This window comes from Lepidothrix coronata, unplaced genomic scaffold (genome assembly GCF_001604755.1).
Source record: "Lepidothrix coronata isolate B3197 unplaced genomic scaffold, Lepidothrix_coronata-1.0 Scaffold66, whole genome shotgun sequence".
NCBI lineage: Eukaryota > Metazoa > Chordata > Aves > Passeriformes > Pipridae > Lepidothrix > Lepidothrix coronata.
Genome location: NW_016690246.1, coordinates 875385 through 900215, shown reverse-complemented (window position 1 = coordinate 900215; position 24831 = coordinate 875385). Strand labels below are relative to the sequence as shown.

Sequence of the window (24831 nt, the reverse complement as noted above, 5' to 3'; positions counted from 1 at the left end):
CTTGATGATTTCCCTATTTCTTCATGCACATTGCCTAAATCATTAACGTGTTGATAACTTATATTGAAGTTGAGAAAATTATCATTTTTATCTTTTTTGGGTTATGAAAACTTTTTTACCAGAGAGAGGCAGAAAACAGCCACATGCCAGTATTACTCTGTAACTCGTCCTTTTGAAATGGATGTAACATATAGTCATTTGAAAGGAATGGCTGAAAGCAAAAGGCTCTTAAATATACCTTGAATCTAGTTACATCTTGTGTGGCTCAAGTGCTGTGCTGTGTAGTGTTGTTCTGTGACTGAATGTACTCAGGAGATTCTGTGAGACTCTCAGATTTTCATTGTATTCCTGCAGCTACAACTTTAGCTACCACTTCGTCCAAACCCTGTCTCAGTAGTTATCTGCCAGTTGGTAGCATTGAGTGGATTAAGCTAACAAAAACATAAACAACATGGACATCCCTTCCCTTCCCCTTGCTCCCTGCTATTAACAAGCATCTATAATTTACCTATGAAAAATGTTAATTTGACAGTAAGTGGGTACCTCTGGCTTCATGTTCATGGTCAATGAGAGCTGCACTGTACATGATATAAAAGTTTAAATTGGTCTGACCATAAGCACTGCATGCATTATGCACTAAAAACATAGTGTGTTGACTTCTGCATCCCAAACCTCTCCACTTTCCTTGGGGAACTTGGAGATTTGTGGTCATGAACACGTGCATGATGTACTGTAGGTGCATTTTCCACACAAAGTAACATGCTGTTTGCTTCTCAGAGGCTTCAGTTTAGAATGATTTTTATGTGCTGTTTGAAAGAGACCTCCTCAAGATATTGTCTCAATAGCAAATTTTCTTATTCCTCACACAGCCTAATGATCTAATTTTTTTGCTTCCTCTATAATCCCTTGCATGGTCTTGTGCAAACTACCCTGAGAATCTGGAGACTTCATTCCAAAGGGGGTTTCTGTGGGTAGATTTTTTATATTTCTGCAGATCTGTGTGTGTATTGTATATCATGTTCATTTGTTCATTGGTATTGTACACTTAGCTGTTGGAAAAGCAGAATCTGCTAACAATACCCTCCTTTACTTTGCAAACTTTGGGGATGATGCAGATGAAAGCAGGGTTTTACAGCTTGAGGTGTGATGGTTTAGGTAGAGATAGGCTCTTGTTTAAAGCCTATAGGAATGATGTGCCTTGTTATTACTGTAACATAGTATGCTGCTGTGTCCAGTTCAGTTTTTGAGGGCTCTATTTAGACTAATTGCTAATACTCTTTCAAGTCCATGAGCATTTCAGAAATAGGACAGTCAGACTGTATGAGCTGAACTGCCTTGGGTACCACTAGAATGCAAAAGCATTTTGATTTACCAAATTCATTTTCGTCTTTACACCTTTACTTGCTTCTTAACTCCTACTGGTTTCCCATCCACAGCTGCAATGGCATATCACCGTGTGGGCCTCCAGTATTACTGTTATTTGTTTATAGATCAACATAACTGAATTATTTAAACTCATATATAGAGAATAGGCATAATCTGAAATGTTTTTTTCTGGACCCATGTAGATTCTGTTCCCATAATTGATGAGTCATTTGGCAGCTCACATTTTTGACTGTCCTAGAGTAGACATGCTGTGTTTGGTCCAAGTGTGACCTCATTCTAGACACTGGAAAAGTTTTTAATAAATATGAAAAGTTTGATTGCAAAATTCAACTCACTTTCATAGAGGAAGTCCTTCCATTCATCAACACTCCAAGCTGCATACCACTTCTGCTCTCTAAAGGGTAGAGAAGTATTTTTCTCTTGCCCTGCCCACGAGTGTGTAGCTGTGGAAGATATTCTATTAGAATAGGTAGTAGTAGTAGGAAAGTCCTTGGGTGATGGGCTTAGAAGACTTTCTGCGAATGTATTAAATCATGACTTGACTTTCTATAAAAAGAATAAAATCTGTAAAACTTTTATGAAGGTAAAAATGTACAGTAATCCATAGTAATAATTTAGATAGATTAGAAAGTTTTACAACTTAATGCAAATTTAAGCTAAAAGGAAAAATAATTATAAACAACCAAAATGTGTTTTCCTACTATAATTTATGTGTTTCTGAGAGCATATTTAAACAACTGCAGCATTAAATTATTCTAGTTGGCAAATAAAATGCAAAATCTGATGTGAATATATTTTATATTGAAAGTCATCAGGAGATCTACTTAAATTTATTTATGAGAGTACTAGCAGTTTGGTTGAAACACTGTATGATGATTTTCAAATCTGAGTCTTTGTCTGCAATGATGATTTCTTAATTGGGCATTAACTTTTATTTGACTTTTATTGACTATCATGTTCCTATGATGGACTAATATGAGCCTAGTATAACTTACACAAAATACACTTTCACCAGAATGGTTTTGCGTACTGTAAGAGTTACCTGTGATGTAAAGGGAGCTAGATAGAGACTGAAATCCCTTTCTGATTGCCCAGCATGACATAGACAGCTTGGTGGTCCTCCCGTGATCAGGTTACAGGAATTTGGCCATTGGAAAAGATGCAACTGAGGAAAATTTTGATGAACAGCCACTAACAATTCAAGAAGCAGCAGAGATGTTGATGGATTGGTCATGTTTATGTTAGGGAAAAGAAATTAGAAGTTGTGCAGCAGAAGAATGGAAGCAGTACTAAATGGTGCTGGATCAGTTAATTAGGAACTTGACTCTCAGTCTGAATAGAGCTCTTGGTTTGTAGACTTACTAAAATATACTTCTGTTAACCTTAGCAGCTTACAGTTTCCTTCTGTGTGGTTTTTAATTTTGCCTGTAACACCTTCTAGGGAACAGGCTCAGTCGCTAAAGATGGGTGATAAGAAGAGGGTTTTATTGCTCGGATCGGGCTATGTTTCTGGCCCTGTACTTGAATATCTCACTAGAGATTCCAACATTGGCATCACAGTTGGTACGTAAGAATTTGTTTATTTCCATTACAAGATTGTGTCTTACTGAAACCTGCTAATGTGACAGAACCTTTCTCATAAATAATAAATGGATGCTGTACTGAGAACAGATAAAGAAAATCTTTGTTACTATGCACAGCAGAAAAGGATTTTGTAGCTTTGTGAGCATTTTGGGTTTATATAATTGATTTGAAAATTACATAGCCATGTTAAAAGTTTACTGTTTGCATGTGTAATCTGTAGGGAAATTAGAGGTATTTTTTCCTGTTTGAGGCTTGGGATTGTTTTTGTAGTTAGTAAGTCAGCTGGTGTTTGGCTGTGTTTTCAGCCTCAAACAACAAGAAGATGAAAAGGTTTTTATGGACATCTGTATGAGTGAAGTCTCTGCTGTTTTTATAACTGGTGCCCTGGTGGTAAAACTTCTCTGACCTTCCCATGAGCCCCACACACCTGCTTCTTTATTCCTCTGTTTTGATTTTATCTGTAGCATGTTTCAGGCTGGGGATCTCAGTAGCTGTTTTCTGTGCTCTTAATGATGACTATCCTGATTCTGTGACTTCAGATTTAAAACAAAGGCTGTATTGACTGAAAGATACTTTACTGGGAAGTGGTTTCACTTAAAACTTACAGTTATATTTCTGTTGATTTTTGTTGTTGCTTTGATTTGTGTTTTTCCCTTCATGCTATTTTCATACTTGGCTGCTTTTGGTACCCTTCATGGTGATAACCATAGTACTTTTAACCCCTGGGAGAAGATTTACCAGGAAGAAGTGGGGAACTCTAGGAAAGCTGCACTCCGGTTATCAGTACTGCCTGAGGTGGTGAACAGGGAAGGATTACAGCAATGTGCAGTGAACATCCCCTCATCAGTATAGAGGCTGCATCTAGTTCCTGCAATACAGTAGCAGGAAGGGAAACTAGGTGAACTGGAAGATGTGTTTTGCCAAGCACTGAGCAAACATAGCAGGTGCCTCTTATCTGGGTAGCTTAAAAACATGCAATTTCTACAGCTCACACTCAGAAGGAAAGAGACACAAAGATATTACTTGTTTAATATTTGACAGGAGGCAAGTAGGTGCAGAAAGCACAAAATGCACATCACAGTGCCATGTTTGGTTTCCTACTGTCAGGCTACACCACTTTACATCCAAACGTTGGAAACCTTAATTGGGAAACCTTCATGTAATCAACTTCTTTTAGTTTGAATTTGTGGATGACTTTGCCTAGCACTTTTTCTCAGCACAATTTTACTAGTAGAGTGCAGAGAATCACAGTCCAGCAATCTTTATTTCCTATTGAGTGTGGAAAGGTCATAAGGAAATAAGGTCCTAACTTAGAGGCACAGGTGCTTTTAATTCTCCATAACACTGTGCCCCACCTGCTTCCTTCTTTGGCCACTCCTTATTCCTGGCTGAGTTCCCTCTGTTTTGTGCTGGCAGCCGTGGTGAGATGGGGCAGGAAACCAGTGAGATGTGGCAAACACTGGCTGCATTATCATGGATCTCTTTTTCAGTTCTGCATTCCCTATAATGGTAGGGAAGTGAAGGCAGGCAAACACTGGATTTATTCCCCTTTAGTTATAATATTATCGTATGCATGGTTGGTAGGAGTAAGCCATAGGGAAATATTAAAACTAATCAGATTGAATCTGGGCCTTTTAGTAATATTTGACCTAAGCTAAAGCATAATGCTTCTATCTTTGTTACATTAAAAGTGGTGAATGATGTGAATTGTTTTTGCTTTAAACTATTAAACTGTTCTTCATTGTAAATAGGAATTCTGTTAAAGTGTATGAAAACGGAGTGTTTGAAAGATTTCTTTTTAAACCATATTTATCTATAAATGTATGACTATGTAGAATGAGGGATGGAGTAAGTTTTTCTAAGCATGTGTTTGTTTACTAAATCTGTTAGTTAGCTGTGTTGAACTTGCATGTTCATCTAGACCTTGAAACTAGCTAAGGTTTTCTTGTCTCACTTAAGCCAAACAGAGCCTGAAAAAGAAAAATAAATTTTCCTCTTTAGGCTTTTTTCTCTCCTGGACTTCTAGTCAGCTTCTTGCTTTTCAGTGAAGTAGTCTGAGCTTTTGCAGAAATAGATACTACCATCAAAAACTGATTGAATACTTCACCTCTGAATTGAATTGGCCAGGTTAGAGAAGTAACTATTTTAGAACCAGGCAAAAATATGTACTACATAGTGACCTAAAATACTTTAGGCATCAGGATAAATTGTTACACTAATTGAAAATGGTTGTTTTTCAGCAGGATGATGCTAATCCAAACATGGTTTACTTTTAAAACATATTGGGCATACAATTTTTCTGCTGCAATCTTCCCTCAAGAGTCAGTGCAATACAATATTTCATTACAGTGGAAAAGAAGGGAGATAACTTCTGGTTTTGTGTGAATAATTTGTGTTGACTTAGTCTGCTGATAGGAAAACTGCAGCTAAAACTTTTGTCAAGTACTCCAAGGAAGCTGCTAGTAAGTTGCAAGTCTGTTCTCATTACACAATTTAGCAGTTAGTGGTTCTTTACTTCTGAGAGTAAGTAATCCTTGTAGATTCTTATTCTTGAGTTATAACTGGTTTGACACTGGCAATTGATAATAAAATTGACTATTTAGGGGAAGTAAAGTGTTTTATGCCTGATTTCTCTTCAACTGTTAGTGAAGCAAAAACGTCCATGCAACTGTTTGTCTTTGGGAAATATAGCGCAATTAAACATGGGTATGCTTAGGACTTAGCTTTGTCTTTAGGTAATGGTTTATGCATTTTACTTTTAAAACAGTATCTGTCATGAAGGAGCAACTTGAGCAACTGACAAAAAAATACAGCAATGTTACTTCAGTTCATATGGATGTCCTTAAGCGTGAGGAAAAGCTGTCCTCTCTGGTGAAGAAACATGACCTCGTGATCAGGTCAGAATTCTGTGTAAAACGTGATAGGCTCAAAACTAAGTCATGCTGCTTCTTTCTCCTAGTTGACTGATCTAAATCAATTCAGTAACTTTTTTTTTAATGGCCAAGAACTTGGGTCATATTTGTAAATGTAAGTAGTTGTAACTGGCCAGTGCCTTCTCATGTACCATGGCATTAGGACTTTAGAAGGGATTTTGTCTGCAGCATCTCTTCTGAAGTGTTCACTAGTTATGTGGACTCCCTTCCACAGGCATTTGTGTGAGGGGCTGGTTGCATCCACAGATATATGTGTCCCTGGGATCAAATGTGCATGTTCACAAGAGGAGGCAAAATTCTGACACCTTGGTCATTCCTCCTGAATATCCCATTAAGAAAGAATTAATTCCAGGTATTGATACAGGGAAGGAAATAACTTCATAGTCCTTACCTTTCTGTTCCTTTTGCCGTGGATGTCATGAGTGTTGTTTTCATTCCATGTAGAGCATGCTTTTCACAAAGTACTTCACGAAGAGCTTTGTAATGCAAGCTTTCACAGGTGTGGTTTTGCAGCCATACCTGTTTAGAAGGTGGCTTTGATATTTCAATTATGTAGGTATGAAACTGCTCAGGGTATGACTGTTTTTTTTAGCTATTACTTGAGCTCTTTTGTAGGGATACAAAAAATATTTGTGAGTGTCTTTCTAGTGACAGCATAAGTAACTGGTTGAATTCTGATGTTGCATAATTCTCCTTCATTTGTAGTTTGCTACCTTATTCAGCGCATCCTTTTGTTGCTAAGAAATGTATTGAGAACAAAGTGAACTTGGTAACAGCCAGCTACTTAACACCAGCTATGAAAGAACTCCAGGAGAGGTAGGTGTGACAGTAGCATCTCCCTGGTTTTGCTTTTTTTTTTAGCCTTTTCTGAATATTTTGCAGTCTGTTACACCTGCAATGCTTGGTGTGAATTAGTGTTTTCTGTGTTTTTTTCTCCTTTCCTTTCTGTGCTGGAAGACTAAGTACTTTTCCCCAAAGGTGCATGTGACAGAGAGGAGCAATGAGTGCATACCCCAACCTCATTATACTAGTGCTCTAAACACTGAAATGTACTTTCCTCCATGCATCATCTTATTTCATGTTAATGTTCCTTTTCCTCTCCCCTCAGACCTGTCAGGATCATCTGATGTTCAAGTTGAGCAGCTGGGCTGTGCTATTCTAACAGCAAGCTTGTTTGTCATCCTTTGCCTTCCCCTAATAAAAACTCATTCTTGGCTTATTGTATCTACAGTAATCTCCTTCTTCGTGCCCTTCTTTTGGATAGGCACACTGTATTATTCTCAAATTGGTGACAGCTCTAACTATTGTAATGTTTCTGTTGTCCTACTTACTATGTGCTTGGGAGTTGTTTTGGCATGGGGCTTCATCTAGGTGCTCCTCTCAGTCGTGATACCAGAAAATCTGAAGCACATTCAAGTGAGATGAGAACTGTACATGCTGTGTCTTTACAAAAGATAAAACAGAAAAAGCTAGACAGGTAGAGAACCAGTGTTGCAGACAAGGAGGGAGATTTAGGGGACCTCCTCCCCTTCTTGCTGACGTCATGGCATGCTTTCAGGAAAAAAAAAAAAGAAAAGGCACTTCTCATTTATCAAAACACAAAGTGATTTTGAAAGTAAAATAAATCCTCAGTTTGTGGTGATAAATGAGCTCCTCTGGGAGTGTCGGCACCTATTGGAAAAAGAAAAGAAAACTCTAATACTTTTAATACTTTTAATTTGGGAAAGTAAGCCTTTCAATCCCTCTCACCTGCGGGACCTCTTCAGGACAATTAGGACTATCTCTGTGCTGCCCTCTGCATTACTACCTTCCTGCATTATGGCACTGTCCAGGAGAGTGCGGGATGTGGAGTAGCTGTGAGGAATTTCTTTTTCCACCAGCCCTTAGGTCTTGCAGTGGAGTAAGAGAATCAAAAGTTAGAAAGCTCTCAGACAGTTGTCATTGTTCAGGTTTCAGCACCTGCTTTTGGTTTTTTTGTTTTCCACAAGCTGCAAATAGAGACCAGAATTTACTGTGGGGAAGATTCACTGGGCCTTTGTTGGACAGATTTACCGAATAAAAGGCCAGTAATAATGAATATTCTGACGGCTCTGTGTTTCTGTTATTTTTAGTGTAGAAGCTGCTGGTATTACAGTTGTCAGTGAAATGGGTTTGGATCCTGGTCTTGACCATATGTTGGCAATGGAATGCATTGACAAGGCAAAAGAAGTTGGTGCTACGGTAAGGTTAGCAGGTAGTTCTGCCAAATTTCTATTAGTAAAGTTGTTTTTTTAACCCTAGCCGAGGTGTAACAGACTCTGGACATTTTACTTTTTCTGGTGCTTGGAATTTGGTAGCTACTAATGTGTAACTGATATATGACAGATACTGGACATTTTACTTTTTCAACTAAGATGGCCATGCCCCAGTGTATGTTTTGGTTTCCTCTCCTTTGTGGACAGTGTCTGCAGCGGGACAGCTTGACACTGCTGCTCAGTGAAATTGTTTTGTTTTCCTCTTTTTACTATAGATTCTTCTGATTTGGCCCATTTAGGGGATAATGTCAACAGAAATTTTAAGAACTAATGGGGATTCTGCAGGGTAGCTCTGTGCCATTTGCATCCTGGTCTATCTTGTCTTCACTGTTTCTTTCCTGTGGATAAATCTGACAGGTTATATCCTACACTTCTTTCTGCGGTGGCCTGCCAGCTCCGGAGCACTCTGACAATCCTCTGAGATACAAGTTCAGCTGGAGTCCACAAGGAGTGTTGCTGAATACAGTTCAGTCTGCCACATATTTAAAAGATGGAGAGGTGAAATAATGTGAATATTTTTATTTAAAGCCAGACAAAGAAGGTGGTATTGGGCTAAGAAGGGAATTGGAATTTGTAAGGAGCTATTTACTTTCAAACCAGTGTCAGTCAGGTGCCTAAGCCAGTTGCATACATGACTTAGTCCCATATTTGGAGCATGATGGTGACTGACTGCTATCAGCTTTATTCTTACTTACTACATGGAAACTGATTGCAAGGAGGGAAGGTGTTCTAATAACTAAAGCACTGGATTGGAGTTGGTTTTCTGGGTTCAACTTCCAGACCTGTTGGGTGTTGCTTTTGCCACTTAATTGCCCTGTCTTTGGCCCTGTGAAACAAAGGTGAGAGTGCATCCTTCTACTTGCTTTTCTATCTAGTCACGTTTGTAAACCAAACAGCTTCATTTTGTAATTGTGCAGTGTATAGCAGAATTCTTGATTTCTTTTTCTTTTGGTGCAACCTGTAGTACTGAGTGAGTTTTGTGAAGTGTTTTTTTATGTGTTTTATATATGATCTGTTTTGCTGTTTGTGCAGCCTCTCAAATGGCACTGCATCTGTTTTATGGAAAGATTGTAGCTGATTTGTGCAAAGCTATTGCAAGCCATTATCACAATTCCTGTTTCTAGTACTGTGTTTCTACTGTCACTTGCTCAGAGTAGTTACTGCAATACTGCCTTGTATAACCACTGTAAAGTTTAGCTAATTACCTAAACTCTTTTATCTGCAAAACTTAGAAATCTTTTGAGATGTTTTATCATGACATTCTGGTGCTCTACTGTAAGAAAGGAGAAATTCAAGGATTGTACATTGGATCATTATTTAAAAAGTAAAAACACATAGTTAAATGTTTAAGACGAAAGGGTTTCATGGAAAATGTGAAAATGTTTCTGATTTAATTCTGATCTGGTTCACCTATTGCTAGGAAAAATTAGATCATGCATGTAAATGATTCATTATGAGAGCACTGGGAAAGCTTGTCAGTAAATTCTGCAATTTTTTTCTCCTTGCCACTAAATACTTATCTGTCTGACCGTTGTGTAGGATTCTTTCACACACCTGTCTTGTCTGGCAAATACAAGATGATCTTTTGGCATAGCTACAGGCTTCATTGCTTTAGTATTTCTTCTAGAAGTATACCTTGCCCCTTTGCTCAGAAGTCAGAAAATGAGTTTTCATTGATGCTGCACAGCAGATCTGGGCATTAGCTGCTTGAAGGAAGCAGGGTTCAAGGCTGTGGCTGGGAGTGATAATAGACCTAGTCAATGTCTTTTTTTGTTTCCCTTCAATAGTGTATTCTCTCTGTGCTTTGTAGCCTCAAGTAAAGATACACATGGGCAGCAATTTCGTATCTTTATTTTAATCTTTAAAAAGAGAAGAAACCACCCCCACCATACTGTTTATATTTGCCTTCTCCTCCTGCATAAAAAACCCGCAAGATAATAAATGATTTGACCAAAAAGCAGGGAGCATATGGGGCAGAGTCTCCCTTCACAATTTAGATTGGGCCTTTGTTTGCACCTGAAACACTAAGCATGTTTCTTCTATTTTTGAGCATACTTTATCTTTTGTGTTCTGAAATAAATTGAATAGTGCCCCAAAAGAATACTTGCTTATTTACTCTTGTTAATATTATAGTAATTATTTAATATTATATTAATTATTAAGTATATTAATACTTGCTTATTTACTCTTTCAAAAACTTTAGATTATCAATATTCCAGCTGGAGGAGCATTACTGGATTCTGTCACTCCAATGGATTTTTTCCCAGGATTAAATCTTGAAGGTTTTCCTAACAGAGATAGTACAAAATATGCTGAGCCATACGGTATTCAGACAGCTCGCACTTTATTGAGAGGCACCTTAAGATACAAAGTAAGTTGTTGGTGTTATTATTAGCAATTATTGTTTTCCTCAAGAGATGAATGTTGTAATTTCAAGAAAACTGTGTATTTAAAACTCAGCCTTTTATAGCTCTGCACTTGCTATTTATGAGCTCTTCACTATTCCAGTTGAGATAACTCAAAGCACGTATCTCTTTTTTTTTTAATATAGCTTTACTTGCTGTATTTAACAGGTATTTGTTGCAAAGAAGAAAAAAAGTTTTACTCATTTTAAGCAACTGGTCAGTGGGCTTTGCATAGTCTGTATCTGTGGGTTTTTTTATTCTGACTCTGTATTTGGTGTCAGATCAATAGAAGATTTTTAAAAAATTAAGTAATTCTGGTGGGTTTATGTGATGGTTTAAGTGGTTTTAAGAACTGATCTATTCTTCTTTATTTGATAAAAATTTGAACTTACAGTTTTGATGCTTATATTCCCATGAAAAACATAATGTAAAGATCTTACAGAAAATGATGGTTTTCCATGAAGCTGAGAAAGTTTTTCGTTAAGTGACTAGGCATCTTGAATTTCAGAAGCTTTATAGTTTTGGCCAGCTAAGTAAAATATTAAGAAATAAATGTGTTTGCCTTCTAGCTGATCGACTCTTTTTCTTTCATTTGTTAGGTGCATAAAGCAGAATCAAAACAGAATCTTTTTTCTTTCAGATTTCCTTTTTTTAAATTATATTGTCAGTCAATATACATTATGAAGGAATAAATCTAAAGCCATATTGAAGGTTTGAAAAAGCTTTTATGGATGTCATAACATGTCTTTGGAATGATGGTTTATGCCAAGGTTTAAGTTACTGTTATTTGTCCATGGCCTGAGGAATGTGTATGTCCTTTCTGTCATAATTCCTTCATTGCAATACAACAGGATTTTTTCTTTATTTCTGGGAGGGAGGCAGGTTTGCTTAGCAAAAGAAGATGTAAGGCCAGTGTGGGGGAATAAGAGTTACAAATTGCACTAGCTCTCTTATTGTCAGTCTAGATACAATCTCTTGTTCAGAAGCTAAAAATATGTGGAAGGCATCTATCTCATAATGGAGTCTTAATATGACAGTATCTACTCTTCCATTTTGTGCCTGGTAAAATTTTCTTCTTTTGTAAAAGTGTTAGCACAAGGAACTGCAAAAATGTCAGAGTGACATGACGAGTGGTTGTCAATGTGCTGCAAGAGTGCTGTTTCTATTGTTTGTGCTGCTTTCTTAGTGCCCAAAGCAGGCCCAAGCACTTTGGGTTGGGGTGATGTTGGTAGGGGTGTGTGGAAGAGCTTGCCATACCTCTACCTGCGTGGTACCTGCATCCCAGCACGTGGTGCTGAGCAGGGCAGAAGGTATTGTTGGCCCTTTGCGCATGCTGCTGTTCTGCAGAGCTGGAAGCAATCTGTTCAGCGCAGAAGCAATCATCTTCTCAAAGTGCCTTTTAAAGAATAGGTTTAGAAAGATAATGGACTCAGTTTAAAAACAGGTGTCACACAGAAGGATCTCACTGCAAGGCCATCTGAGCTGATAACCTAGTGCTGATGGAAGTGGCTCCTAATTATAATTAGCCCTCTTTCAGAGTGCTTTATTTCCACCATTCTGCTTTTTTAGTGTTTCTAGTCACTTGCATGTAAGTGTTTTCAGGTATGCAGCAGAGGTGTGGCAGTGTTAAGGGGATACAAACAAAAGGAAGCAGAAATCCATTGAGACTTCTTTTATTGTGCAGCCTATTGCTGCTTTTGCAGTATCATTCCATTGCTGTCAAATCCTTTTAAATACCATTCTACTGCCGTCCTGGTAGTCTCTCTGATATTCCTGAAGGAGAGAAACAAACACACAGGATTCTTATCTTTAAAATCATATCTGATTTGATCTGTGATACAATCACAGTGGTGTAAGACTGGAGTGAGCAGAGTTCAGCATTGGGCTCTCTGTTTGGTAGCTTGTTTATGGGCCAGCTGGCTGATACAACCCTGCCTATAATGATGTGCTGGACTTTGAACTAGTGCTGGCCAGCTGAGCCCTTTGATCTCAGGAACCAATGGTACTTGCCATGGAAGTATTTATGACAGAATAAGTCATTAAAGAGGGTATTGAAAAGTAGGGAAGGGGTGGAGAGGGCCTGGAAAAGGCAGTAACCCCACTGGCATTGACTTTTTGTGGCTAACTTGCCAAGAGAATAAGACTTAACACTGCCATGGTTTTGTCTATCATTACATTCAAACAAAGGAGAAATACCTCATTTTTGAGTGTTTATTATATTTAACGATGTTATTTTTTTATTTCAGGGATACTCCAAAACTATGGGAGGCTTTGTAAAACTAGGATTAATTAACCCAGATCCTTACCCTTTGCTAAGCTCAACCACACCACCTCTAACCTGGGTAAGTTACTCTGATTACTCTGCCTTCTTTCCTCTATTTTATCCATAGTTTTCTTACTGCTAGGCTTGGATGTACTTAGCATTTCTGAATCTCGTATTGCATCCTGGTCTTCTCTGATTTTTGTTCCTGGAAATTTGAAGACTTTCTTCAGTAGGAATGTAATATAGTGCTGGAACAGGTTCCCTGAGAGACTTTGGAATCTCTGACATTGGAGGCTTTCGGGACTTAGCTAGACAAAACCATGGCCATGTCTTTATGAAGTATCTTAAATTTTCTGTTACTCACAGTCTAGCCCTCAGTGCTGTGAGTTTGCTGTGTCCATATCGGTACTGGCACATGATCTTCAGTGTGAAAGTATGTTTTAGGGCATCAAGAAATAAGAGATCGTGCATAAAGGAGTATATTAAAATATTATTTTTCTGTTAAAACTCCATACAGCATTTTTTATGTCTTCTGTTATGCTGCTTTTCTGTCTTGATTTTGGTTGCCTTCATCTTTATCGCAGCCAAGGCATGACTCTGATGTGCTGCTGTTACGTTTGACAATCAGCATTTTGGTTGGCTCTGTGGAGAAAGCAGGGAATTTCATATTTCAATATGGGGTAAAGAGAGCTTATTACTTACCAGGTCTGTTTGTCTGCCTTCTGAGAAAAATTGTCTTCCCTTTTGCAAGCCCCTGAGAGAATAACTGTTTATTACTCAGGTGAACAAAATTCAGATCTGTCTTCATCTTTGTGCTTTTTTAAGCACTAATCTGGAAAAAGACACCAGGCTTGTGCTGTGTAATGGTCTGAGGACAACACAGTATTTTTCTGATGACGTCATTATTTCCAGCTAAGAATGTCTTGACTGTTCTCGGAACCAAGAAAGCAGAAGGTCAAGAGTGCAAGGTCTTCCTTGTCTCTGACTAACTTATAGTAGTTCTCATTTTCCCAAACTCAAGGAGTTTTTGGACAGCCATATGAGAATTACCTTTTTTTTTTTTTTTTGATAATTTTTGTCCAGTTTGAATTTTAGGGTTCAGTTTGAGGCTAGTCTTTCTAGCCTCAGTGAATAAGTATACAGTGTTATGTAATCTGGGAAAATAACTATAAACTCATTACTCTCACTGCAAACATTGTCTTAGCAAGGTTTTTATGTTTTGGTAGTTTCCCTTTATCTCCTCTGCCTGGGAAGCTCAGGCCAACCTGAGCTTCTAAAGAGACTCTGCAGTTCTTTCTTGCTTCATATCTTGCTTATAGCTCTCTTTATTATCTGTCTTGCTGTGAATGAAGGAAGCAATAATTAGCATCTAAGTAATGGCCTTCAGATACGCAAAAAAATCTTAAGAAAGCTCTTTGGTAATACTCCCAGGATTGCCAGAGCCTTGTTCATCTCATCAGTCTGTTTCCTTCATTTTGAGAGGGATGTTTTTCATTTCTAATCCAACTGAAAGGTATCATATCCTTAAGTTCCTGACTCTGGCAGTCTCCAGGTGTCTTCTTTTTCGTCCTAACATCCTCCCACTGTTCCTTGTTTATGCAGATTTCTGTGTTCTTTCTGTACTACCAGAGGAACTGATAAGATTAAAAAGTAGGGGGAAGCAGCTGAGGGGTGGGGTACAAAGTGTTTTACAAAAAGATAGGCCCTATTCTCACCTGCCGTGATTAAGATTTTCACACTTTCCCTTACACATAACCTGTCTTGTCAGAAGTCCTGAATTTTAACTGAGCTTAGTGGAGCAGTGGGTTCCCAAAACCTTGACTGAAAAGGTGTGGGAACAAATATGTTCATGAACCTTTTTTTTTTTTTTAATGCAGAAAGAGCTCATGTGCAAACTGGTTGGAATTAAGTCTCCTGTTGAGCACCATGTTCTTAAAGAAGCTGTATTTAGCAAACTGGAAAAGGACAAAAGTCAGCTGGAGGCAGTAGAATGGTAAAAATGTTCCAGTGATTTTTGATGTTTTAAAAAAAAATAAAATGTTTGCAATTCTAGTCATTTTGGTTCATGTTGAGACTGTTAAACTGGTATGCTGAACAAGCTGGAAATTATAAAACTCAGATGAAGCTGTTGATAGGCAATGATATAAGCCTTTCTCATTTCTTCTGCCAGGCTAGGTTTATTGGGAGATGAACAAGTTCCAGCAGCAGATTCCATTGTGGGGGCTCTGGCAAAGCATATGGAGATGAAGTTGCCCTTTGGTATGTGAGAAATTATTCTCGTGTTTGAGTGGAGCAAGTCCATATCTTTTATCAGCCATAGTTAGATTAGTTTGCTCACTTTCATCAATAAACCTTCATGTTCGGGTTTTTAATGTATTGTGATGTTCTTTACTTCTCCAATTTATCCTTTTCTTTCCCTGTTATGTTTTTAGTTTCATCTTAGTATTCTGTCCTCCTTAATAGTCCTTGCCTTCAGTCACTTCCTTGATACACATGCTGTCCATGTGTAGTGCCTGGCTCCTCAGGAATCTCATCTTGATGTACCTGAAATACAGTTTGTGCGCTTTTCTCTTAGGTACTGGAGAGAGAGATATGATTATTATGAGAAATGAAATAGGTCTCAGGCATCCTTCTGGTCATTTGGAAGACAAATTTGTTGATCTGGTTGTCTATGGAGATAACAAAGGACATTCTGCAATGGCTAAAACAGTAGGATACCCCACGGCTATTGCTGCGAAGATGGTTCTAGATGGTAAGTGGCTATGCTGACTTCAGTATCAGTATCGCAACCCTCTGTATCTTTCTGCTGTAAAAAGCAGATATATAGTGTTTCTGAAGTGTATACATGTATTTTTTTTTTTTAATTTATCAGAATCTTCCTGTCTTCTTTACAGGAATTTTTAATCTGCATGTTTGGTTGTTCAGGGACAAGTCTTAATTTCCTGCTTAATCCATAAAGATTTTAAGCAATTTAATCTTAAACTGGTGTAGAGGAAACCTTTAGCATGATAAATTACAATTGATTATGCCACAGTGAAACAGGTTAACATACATCTGTGCTGAACAAACTAGCTAGTTTTGGGATTGACAAAATTTGAGGCTTATCTGATCATGTTGTATATATATAAACAAGAAAACTTCCTAGTCATTACTGTGTTGAAAGAAATAATATTATTTCCCTGTTCTTGCATTTAATCTTTAGAACATTGCTCTTCTCATGGCTAACCAAAATGAACAAAACTATGGGTTTTTTGTTGTTGTTGTTATTTTAAAAAGTCCCAGCAACTCAAATTTTTAAGGTTTAGATGCTTTTCACCTAACTGCTGTGTCACAGCTCTATGAATTAAGTTCAAGCTGTGTATGCCACAATGTGTTCCAAACTTTTTTTCCTTATTTTTGATACAGTAGTGATGCTGTGTGGGAACCTAATGCCAGGATTGATAGATCTGCATGTTTAAATATATGCAAAAAGAAAAAAAATGAAAATTTATATAATTGCATATTAATCTTTGCATTTGGGTTGCCCTTGACTGAGCCCCAGACTCAGCCACTCTGTCATTCCTCCTTCTCAACAGTATGGGGAGAAAACAAGATGAAAAAGCTCATAAGTTGAGATGAAGACAGAGGTGACTTACTCTTTACTGTCATAGGCAAAACAGGCTCAACTTGGGAAAAAATTTATTTCCAATTAAACAGGTTTCAATAATGCAAAAAAAGAGACAAATTAAAACAACAACTTGCTTTTCCCAGGCTCAAATTCACTTTTCCATTCACTTCTCAACTTCTTCCCTCTCCCCTGAGCAGTGCAGGGAGCTGCGAAATGGGAACCTGTGATCAGTCCATAACTGCTTCTCTCTGCTGCTCCTTCCTCCTACTTTTCCTCTGCTCCAGCAGAGTCTTCATCATACTCTGATCCAGTGTCTGGAGCACCTCCTCCCACTCATGCTCTGACATTGGTGTTGCAAGGCTGTTTCTCACACTTCTTTCCTCACTGCTGTTCAGTGTCTTGCTCTTTCTTAAATACGTTTTCCCTGAGGCACCTCATCTGTGGCTGACGGGCTCAGCTGTGCCCTGCGGTTGGAGCTGGCCAAGTCCAGCACAGCAACCCTGATCTTGCCCTCAGAAGCCCCACGCTGAAGTTACCAAAGCCTTGCTGAGTAAACCTAGTAGAGCCCTAACTCTGGGCTAACTCACTGGGTTTTTTCTACCTTTATTTCAGGTGAAATAGTTGCCAAAGGCATGGTTATACCCTTGACGAAGAATGTTTATGGACCAATACTTGAACGTGTTCGGGCAGAAGGCATTGTGTACAGTACTCACAGTGTTATCAAACAGTAACTGGAAGCAGTGGATTTAACCAGGTCTTGGCTTTGTTTGGTTCCAACCTCTGCCGCCCCTTTAAGAATCTCAATTTGAACCAGCTAAAGGCAGCACCTGCCATTTCATACACAGATGTTGCCTTCCATAAAACCTGCTTTGATGTAGAAACTGTAGATACTCATGAATTTTGGTATTTTCCTCTGAAAATTGATAAGCTTTCATGTATGCGTTTCAGCATCGATCAGATCTTTCCTTAGACCTTTTTCTAAAATATCTTGGAAAGGTTGGGTTTGTTTTTTCTTTTTTTTTGTTATAGTTTATCTTCCAGCTGTATAGGGTTATTAAGACAAATTTAAGCTGAAAGAAGTATCTATTAGTGGATTCTCTTTTGGTGGGAAAGTCTAGTTAATGAATTCCATTGATGAAGTTTGCTTGTTCATGTGGTAAAAAATTTTCAGAATAATGGAGATGAAAGTGATATTTAAAATTTTAAGTCTGATTGTTACTTCCCCTTTAACAGTATTTTTGAATATTTTCACAATAACAATATGCAAGAAATACTTTAGAAATTCTGCAGTACTAGCAAATAAGAACCTGTTAAATCTTAAAAATGTTCAGTTCTTAAATATTTCAAACCTAGATCTTAATATTTTTTTAATCCATTTATAATGAGTGTAAATATAAATTAATTGGAGGAGGGAGGAAGTTTAAAGCAAGCTTCCTCCCCATACCCTTTCCTGTTACAGAGTGGAAGCTGGTTGCAATATGTTGAAATACCTGCTGTTTTGTGTTGCCTTGTGCTGTGGAGAGAGGACATCAACATTTAGCTAGGCAACTAGGAAGGGCATTCTACAGTTAATGCAGAAATATAACAGTTAATGTGGTTAGAAGCTGCTCCATATGATGTTTAGTCCTTCCACTTACACTGTGTGCCTTGTCCAGGTTAAGTACTGTTACAAAGGGAATAGATTGTGTAGTATATGCAGCTTTGAAATGCAGTAGGCTTAGAATTTTTAATTGCCACATTTTAAGTTAGCTTCTGCCCTTCTGCTATCAGGCTTTTCAAGTATTCATTTGGGAGCCTATGCATATACTCAGTACAGTGCCACTTTAGACTGATGGGAGTTTGCCTGTGGGCCAGCTCACTTGCTGCTGAGTGCTGTGCTGCACAGATGTGTCAGCCCCCCTCTAGCTGCAGTTTAACCACATCAGTCCAGAATTGAACTTTAGCCCAAGTGCAGCTTCTCTGTAACAAAGCAGCAGTTGCCTCCTTCCAGTTCAGGGCTGCTTCTCTGGCTTTTGCTTAGGGATTTCTACACCACCTTGCAATGCAAGCATGGCCTAAACTTCACAGTTAGGTCTGTGAGGTGTAATGCTGTGGGCAGATAGTATTTGCACTGGTACCTGTGCAGCTGCCTAGAACTTCCCTTTTCTAAAGCTGAATACTGATGCTGGAAGCTGTCTGCTTTCAACTTTGCTCACAAGCGCACTTTGCTGATAAAAGCACAGCCTTTTACCTCCTGAGAACCATAGTGCTGTAATTACAGTTCTGAGGTGATGGAATTCCAGGTGTTGTTTTGCACAGTAGGAAAAGCAGCCATAACAGTAATTCAAGTTTTGATCTGCAAATTTTGCTACTCAGGATTTGGATTTTCTTTGTGTAAATGCAATGAAGTAGCAGCTGCAATAGTTAGGTGAAAGGAGCCAAAGGGAGAAGGAAGAATGAAGGGCGGAGTATTATTCTCAAAGAGAATACTGAACCATTGAATGCTTTTGTCATGTCAAATTTGGATTCTTTTAAAGTGCCATGCATATATCAGATGACATTCTGTTACAGTGCCATGCATATACTGGACGAAATCCTGGCTCCACAAAGTTGCTTCACTTCTCACTGACCTTACAGGCTGTTGGTCTGTTGTATGGATGGTGTAGGCAGCTGGGCTAAGGATGAATGCAGTGAATGTTCTTCTCTCTGCTGCCTCCTCCTTCTCCACGTAGATTAAAAACCTACAGCTAAGGATTAAAGTTATACTTGTGTCTGCTGGTCCCTTCCAGCCCAGTGCTTGGTGAGACCAGGATTTTACTTTAGAATTCTCTGATCCCCCCCTTAGCTCCCAAATACAAAACCATGGAGTTGTGACTCTGTATATGTGCATGCGCTGTACTTGCTTTTCTGCCTTGGAAATGCAGTATGCGAAGAAAATTGGAATTTTAGAAGTATCTAATATTTTTAGAGCACTAAAGAATGAGCACTACAGTGTTTCCTTCAAGAACACTGCTACTATTTTTGAAACATTTTGTATCGAAGTATATTTCTGTTTCCCAGTGCAATGCTGCATTTTGTTTTCTACATTTAGACTTAAATGAATTTATTATTCTTCTTTTTGTATGAAGATTATACTTTTCAGTTCTCTTTGCATATTATTGGAAAGATAATTATATCTAATACACAAGATTGCTTGAAAAATAAATTTGAAATCCTCTCTTTTGTTGTCATGTCATCTTTACAGTCTAATGAGATGTACATGAATGGGATTTGGTTTTTCACATAGATGGTTATATTGAAAGGGTGTCTACACATTTTCTATGTGCATGAAATATGTTGGCATACTTCTTGCTAGACACACAGGAGAAGATTCTTCAAGAATTGTTTAAGCATTCCCATCTATATAATTATATACATATATACATAGACATGTATATAGACATCATTTTCAGCTATAATCTTAGTAGATTAATTTTGCTTAGTAAGTTTTGTTCTTGGGCACAAGGACAACTACTAAACTGGAAAGCTACAGAACAGTAGATGTATGATATCTCCCTTTGCCCCAGGAAGGCATGAAAGTGTGGTGTCTCACAGCCTGTCTCAGCTTGAGGGCCTTGCTTAGCTGAATACGTGGCTTTGCTATCACTGCCTGGGCCAAAAGGCTCTTAAGCTCTTTGTTCACATCGGGCTCCAAGGGACAGGTTGTTTGTAGTTGTGTGTCTCTCATTTTTTCATTTTGGAATTTATGCTAGTGCCAGCTCTTCATGACATGTAAGATCCCAGTTTCTTCCTGAGATGGAGGTGCTCGAGCCCCATTACACTCAGGCTGCCTTTCTTGCCTCTGTTTCACACTCTCTCAGCCTCAGATATTCCTACAGGGGAGAATTATATCCCTTTGAGGGACTGGAGTACAAAAGTGGCACTGCTGGACAAAGGGAGTAAGCTCATAGCACAGTAGCTGTTTAAGGTGGAAAAAAATGGGCTATAGTTTAAGGTGGAAAAAAATCAATCAAATAATTGATTATGCTGGAAAACTAAGAAGAGGAGAGGAAAAAAAAAAAAGAAATTTAGCTTTAAGTGTCCAGCAGAATTTATCAAGGCAAATCAGATCATCTCAAATACACTCTGTCTAAATTACAGTGTAAGAGTTGTGACTTTCCTGAAAAAAGAAAATGAATTCCATAAACGGAAAGGTTTTATTGCCCACTTGGTTTGGCTCTGGAAGGAAAGAGTGCAATTTGGAAACAGAGGGAGTAGTCATAACATGGTCAAATGTTCTGAGAGAGATTTGTCTTCCCTCTTGTCCCTTTGAAAGATCCTAATCCAACAAAGCACAAACCTGTGAGAAGTGGATGGTCAGACCTGAGGCTTGCTGCAGGGAAATAGTGAAAACTAAGACTGTAACCCAAGACACTTGAGATCCATCTAGTAGTTGTGTCTTTGTTTCTGTTTTTAACCGCAACAACACAATATTGCTCCTCTTCTCCCCAGCCCTGCTTTGCTTATGCTTCAGAACAATTAAGAGAGGAACAAGTTTAACTTTCCTAAACTCATCTTGGAGCAAGTGTTTACCACAGAAAATTTCATCCCATCTGAAATTACTCATTGTCCTAGCACTTAGCAAAAAACTGTGCCAGGTAAAGCACTGTGATAAACATTGCTAACTAGTTTTGTCAACTGATCTTCGAAGTCCATACTAAGGTCTTTAGCTAATTTGTTGTACTGATAGCAATGAGTTTGTATGACTCCTGTTGATCACTTATTACTGATCATTGTAAGGCTTTTCCACAAGTATTAAATTTCAACATCACAATCACCAAAAAGTTGGTGATGTTTGGTATTAGTAAATTACTTGTTTTCTTTTTTTTATCTTTTTTTTAGCCTCTACTCACCTATGATTTCTTAGGAGAAAGCCCACTAATCAAGTTTTCCTTGTCACACATGACTTGGAGCTTTGTTAAAAAAAAAAAATAGATCTTAAACTGATGTTGTTTATTAATATCTTACTTCTTGCAGGAGATACATAACATCTTCTCCACACTTGACCCAGTTTGAAAAGGCGGGCTATGTGTCTTTTGAGTCTGTAGCTTGGATTACAAGAAAAAAAATTAATTAGAATATGGCCTTTGTCTGAGAGACGAACTGACACGCATTTATTAAAATCTGTAATCCATCACAGTTGAAGATTATAGAAGATTTTTTTTTTACGATTCTTATTTTTTTCTAGATCAGAACCAATATGTGTGAGTAAAGAGATTATCCTAAGCACTTATGTTTTAAATAACTTGTCAGCATGCTAAGATGATGAATGTGATTACAAACATCTAGAAGAAACCTTGACTGACAGCTGATTCCTTGGATTATAAATTTGAAATGTCTGCAAAACATTTAGGTTGAAAGGAACAGTTATATCAAGATTGGATTTTAGGAAGGAGGAGTCCTTTTTTGCTTTTGGTCCATAGTGGCTTGAAAAACATAGTAGAATTAATTTGCCTAAAATTTAATTTTTATATACAACTGTATGAAACTGTAAATACATTAATAGAAAATAATTTCATGCTTTTTATTTTGATATGTGAGGCAACAAGCCAGTTTTCTTTAAAAAAAAAGGCTGAAGAAATAGCACATGATCACTATAGTCCCTCTTGTGTGCTAATGTGCAGAAGTATAGTATCTGCTAATAAGGTTATGGAATATGATTTGAAAATAGCCATAAAATCACAAATAATTTCTCTTGTACAGGCACCCCTAGCAATTAGGAAATCAAAAATTGTATCATTTTTGAATGAGAAAGCAAATCTGTATAATATCACTGTCCCTGTTAGACCAGATGTGCAAATGGAGTGTGTCAGCCAACCTAAGAGCTTTAAAGGAACTGGTAAAGAACCCTCAGGCCACTTGGAAAAAGAAGATCCTCCCTTTCTCAAAGCACAACCATTAAACACCTTTGTCTGCACCAACTTTGTGCCTGAACACTGTGAAGAATGTGTATGTGTAATTCAACAGTCTTACAAAAATGTGTATCATTTGGGACAATGCACCCATTCTGTACATTTTTAACTCTTGTCACTCCCCAAACCCCACAAATATTATAAGAAAATAAGTCTAGATCCTATTCTTCAAAGGCATTTTAACTCAGCTAGGGATACATCACGTGTTTGCTTGCACTTAGGAGTCATATATCAGCCCTGTTCTTCCTGAACTTCAGAATTGGCAAATATGCAGGCATGACAAGGACCACAGGAAAAAAAAAGTTGTAAAATTTTTATATTTTATATTTTGAATAAAGATGTCCTGCCTCAGAAAAGTAGGTTCCCTCTGAGTTATTCCATGAACTAATTATGGCTTTGAACTAAAGAGATGAGTACTGCTATCTGCAGGCACATGGCTAGCACCCCCTGACCTGAGGCTGAGCCACCTGCACAGATCCTGAGAAACTGCTGGGCATCAGAGGGGAAGCTGCTGGAGAGGTAAGAACAAGCAGCTGGCAGGTTTTAAGAAGAATGACATGAAGTCTGGTGGCACCACACAGGTGGTTCATGGGGAGTTATGTGAGGGAAGGCCAAGCTCTGCTGGAGACATTCTGGAAAGAAAAGCTTAAAAGGCCAGAAATAGTAGGGAACTGTTGGTAGTACCATGTATGGCTGAGATGATCTAAGTGGCAGCATCTGACATTACACATTTGGATATGGCTATAAGAAAACTAAGACCCATGAAGGTAATTAGGTAAGAAGGTTGTTTATCTACTAAAAGATAGAGAAGGCTGAAGAAACAGAGGGATCAATGTGGATGGGGAAATAAGCATGGGAAAAAGGAGAGAAGAGGGTAAAAGATGTTTGCATGTATGTGTGCTAGTTACTGGGCAGTACTTTGCCCTGTGCCTGACCACTGCCCTCTGTCCTGTTTCCTTCTTAAGTTCTAGTCCTATTCTCTGTGTCATGAATTCTGTTTCTACCATCCTCTGGGTGTGTATGCATGCGTGTCTCCCTGTGTGTGAGCATGTGTGTGTGTATGCACGTGTGTGTGCCCTGCATGCTCCCTGGCTGCGCCCACACAGGGACATTGGGCTGAGACAGGAGAATCGTCCTGCATGCAGCTCTGGGGGGCAGGAAAGGGGGAACCTCTGGGGTCCTGAGACCAATGTATTCAGCCACTCCATAACCTCTGGGACTGCACTGCTGTGGTTATAAAGAGAAGTGGGCAAATGTAAAAGAGAATTTAAGCACATTAACATTTTACCACAGTTCTACAAAAAAACACCTATCTGTTACATGGATTAGACAACCTCCAGTGGTCCCTTCCAACCTTAAGCATCTCCGTGATTCTGTTATACGTTGTTTTGTCTACATGATTTTATTTATTTTTTAATAAAATAGGATGAGCATGAAAAAGTCTCTCTTACTGCTAGGTGTTCTGTCATTCTGTGCCATTCTGTCTCCTGGTCTAGCACCTTCGTTTCATGTATCAACAGTATGAGGATTTTTTAAAGTTTCTGCTGTTTAGATTTCTCTAAACTTAAATTTATTTTAGCTTTGTTGCAGCTTCACCTATCCTCAATCCTACACTGCTGAGGGGGTCTAGATCTATCTGCTGACATGCTTAAATCCTTCATACAACCCTACTTTAGGAATCAGTCAACTAAAATCTCCAAGCCCACATCAGGCTCATCTTTTCCTATGCTTAGTTTTCATCTAAGGTAGGGTCCATTAGTTTCTGTGGCATTCTACTCCAGAACAGTATCTCTGTTCCCAGTCTTTCTATGTAGCAACTGTATATACCAAAGTGAGAAAATAGTTGCTCTCATAGCCTGTGTTTGTTTTAAACAAATATGTTATTCTCCTCCAGCCTCCTTGGTGCTGCAACCTTCAGTACAATCACTATCTTTTCTGAGTTCAGAAGCTTACAGAAAATAATTGAGTGGCCAACTTGAAACATTTTTTGTTCTTTCAGTGACTACTTGCTCTATTGCTTCCCGGAGTTTGACTGTTGCCTTGCCAAAGGAGGCAGCAAAGATCTCAGCAGCTGAATGAATGATCTGAAACAGTCAGCATGGAGAAGTCTTGGGAGGGGGCAGCTAAGGCAATTGGGAGGCCTGGGATAGCCCATTAACCTGTGAGTGACCAGACTAGGAGATGAGCAAGGAGAGGCCAAAGAAGGAGCTAATGTGGGCACTGAGGGGACAGGTGGGAGTGGAGCAGAGATTAAATAATATGAAAGTTTTCCGTAAGTGTCTCCTGAACTTGCAGATTCCATGGGAAGTGCAGCTGCCTGCAGTCAGTGATAAGTCCTTTTTCTTGTAAGTAAAAGCTCTCCAACATGACAGTGAAGACTGTGTGGAAGTATAGTGGACTTTACTGTACATGAAAGACTGCTCAGCACA

General features: G+C 38.5%; 1 protein-coding gene across 1 annotated transcript in view; it reads left to right on the top strand.

The window, feature by feature from the left end:
• AASS (aminoadipate-semialdehyde synthase) overlaps positions 1-19669 on the top strand; it is a 32471-nt gene extending 12802 nt beyond the window's left edge. Inside the window, exons 13-23 of the mRNA XM_017818180.1 lie at positions 2828-2949; positions 5738-5867; positions 6609-6719; positions 8015-8123; positions 8555-8695; positions 10401-10568; positions 12849-12944; positions 14743-14858; positions 15036-15124; positions 15441-15617; positions 17085-19669. Coding sequence (XP_017673669.1) covers positions 2828-2949; positions 5738-5867; positions 6609-6719; positions 8015-8123; positions 8555-8695; positions 10401-10568; positions 12849-12944; positions 14743-14858; positions 15036-15124; positions 15441-15617; positions 17085-17203 — 1378 coding nt within the window. The 3' untranslated portion in view covers positions 17204-19669. The remainder of the gene's footprint in view (positions 1-2827; positions 2950-5737; positions 5868-6608; positions 6720-8014; positions 8124-8554; positions 8696-10400; positions 10569-12848; positions 12945-14742; positions 14859-15035; positions 15125-15440; positions 15618-17084) is intronic.
• Positions 19670-24831: the final 5162 nt, after the last annotated feature.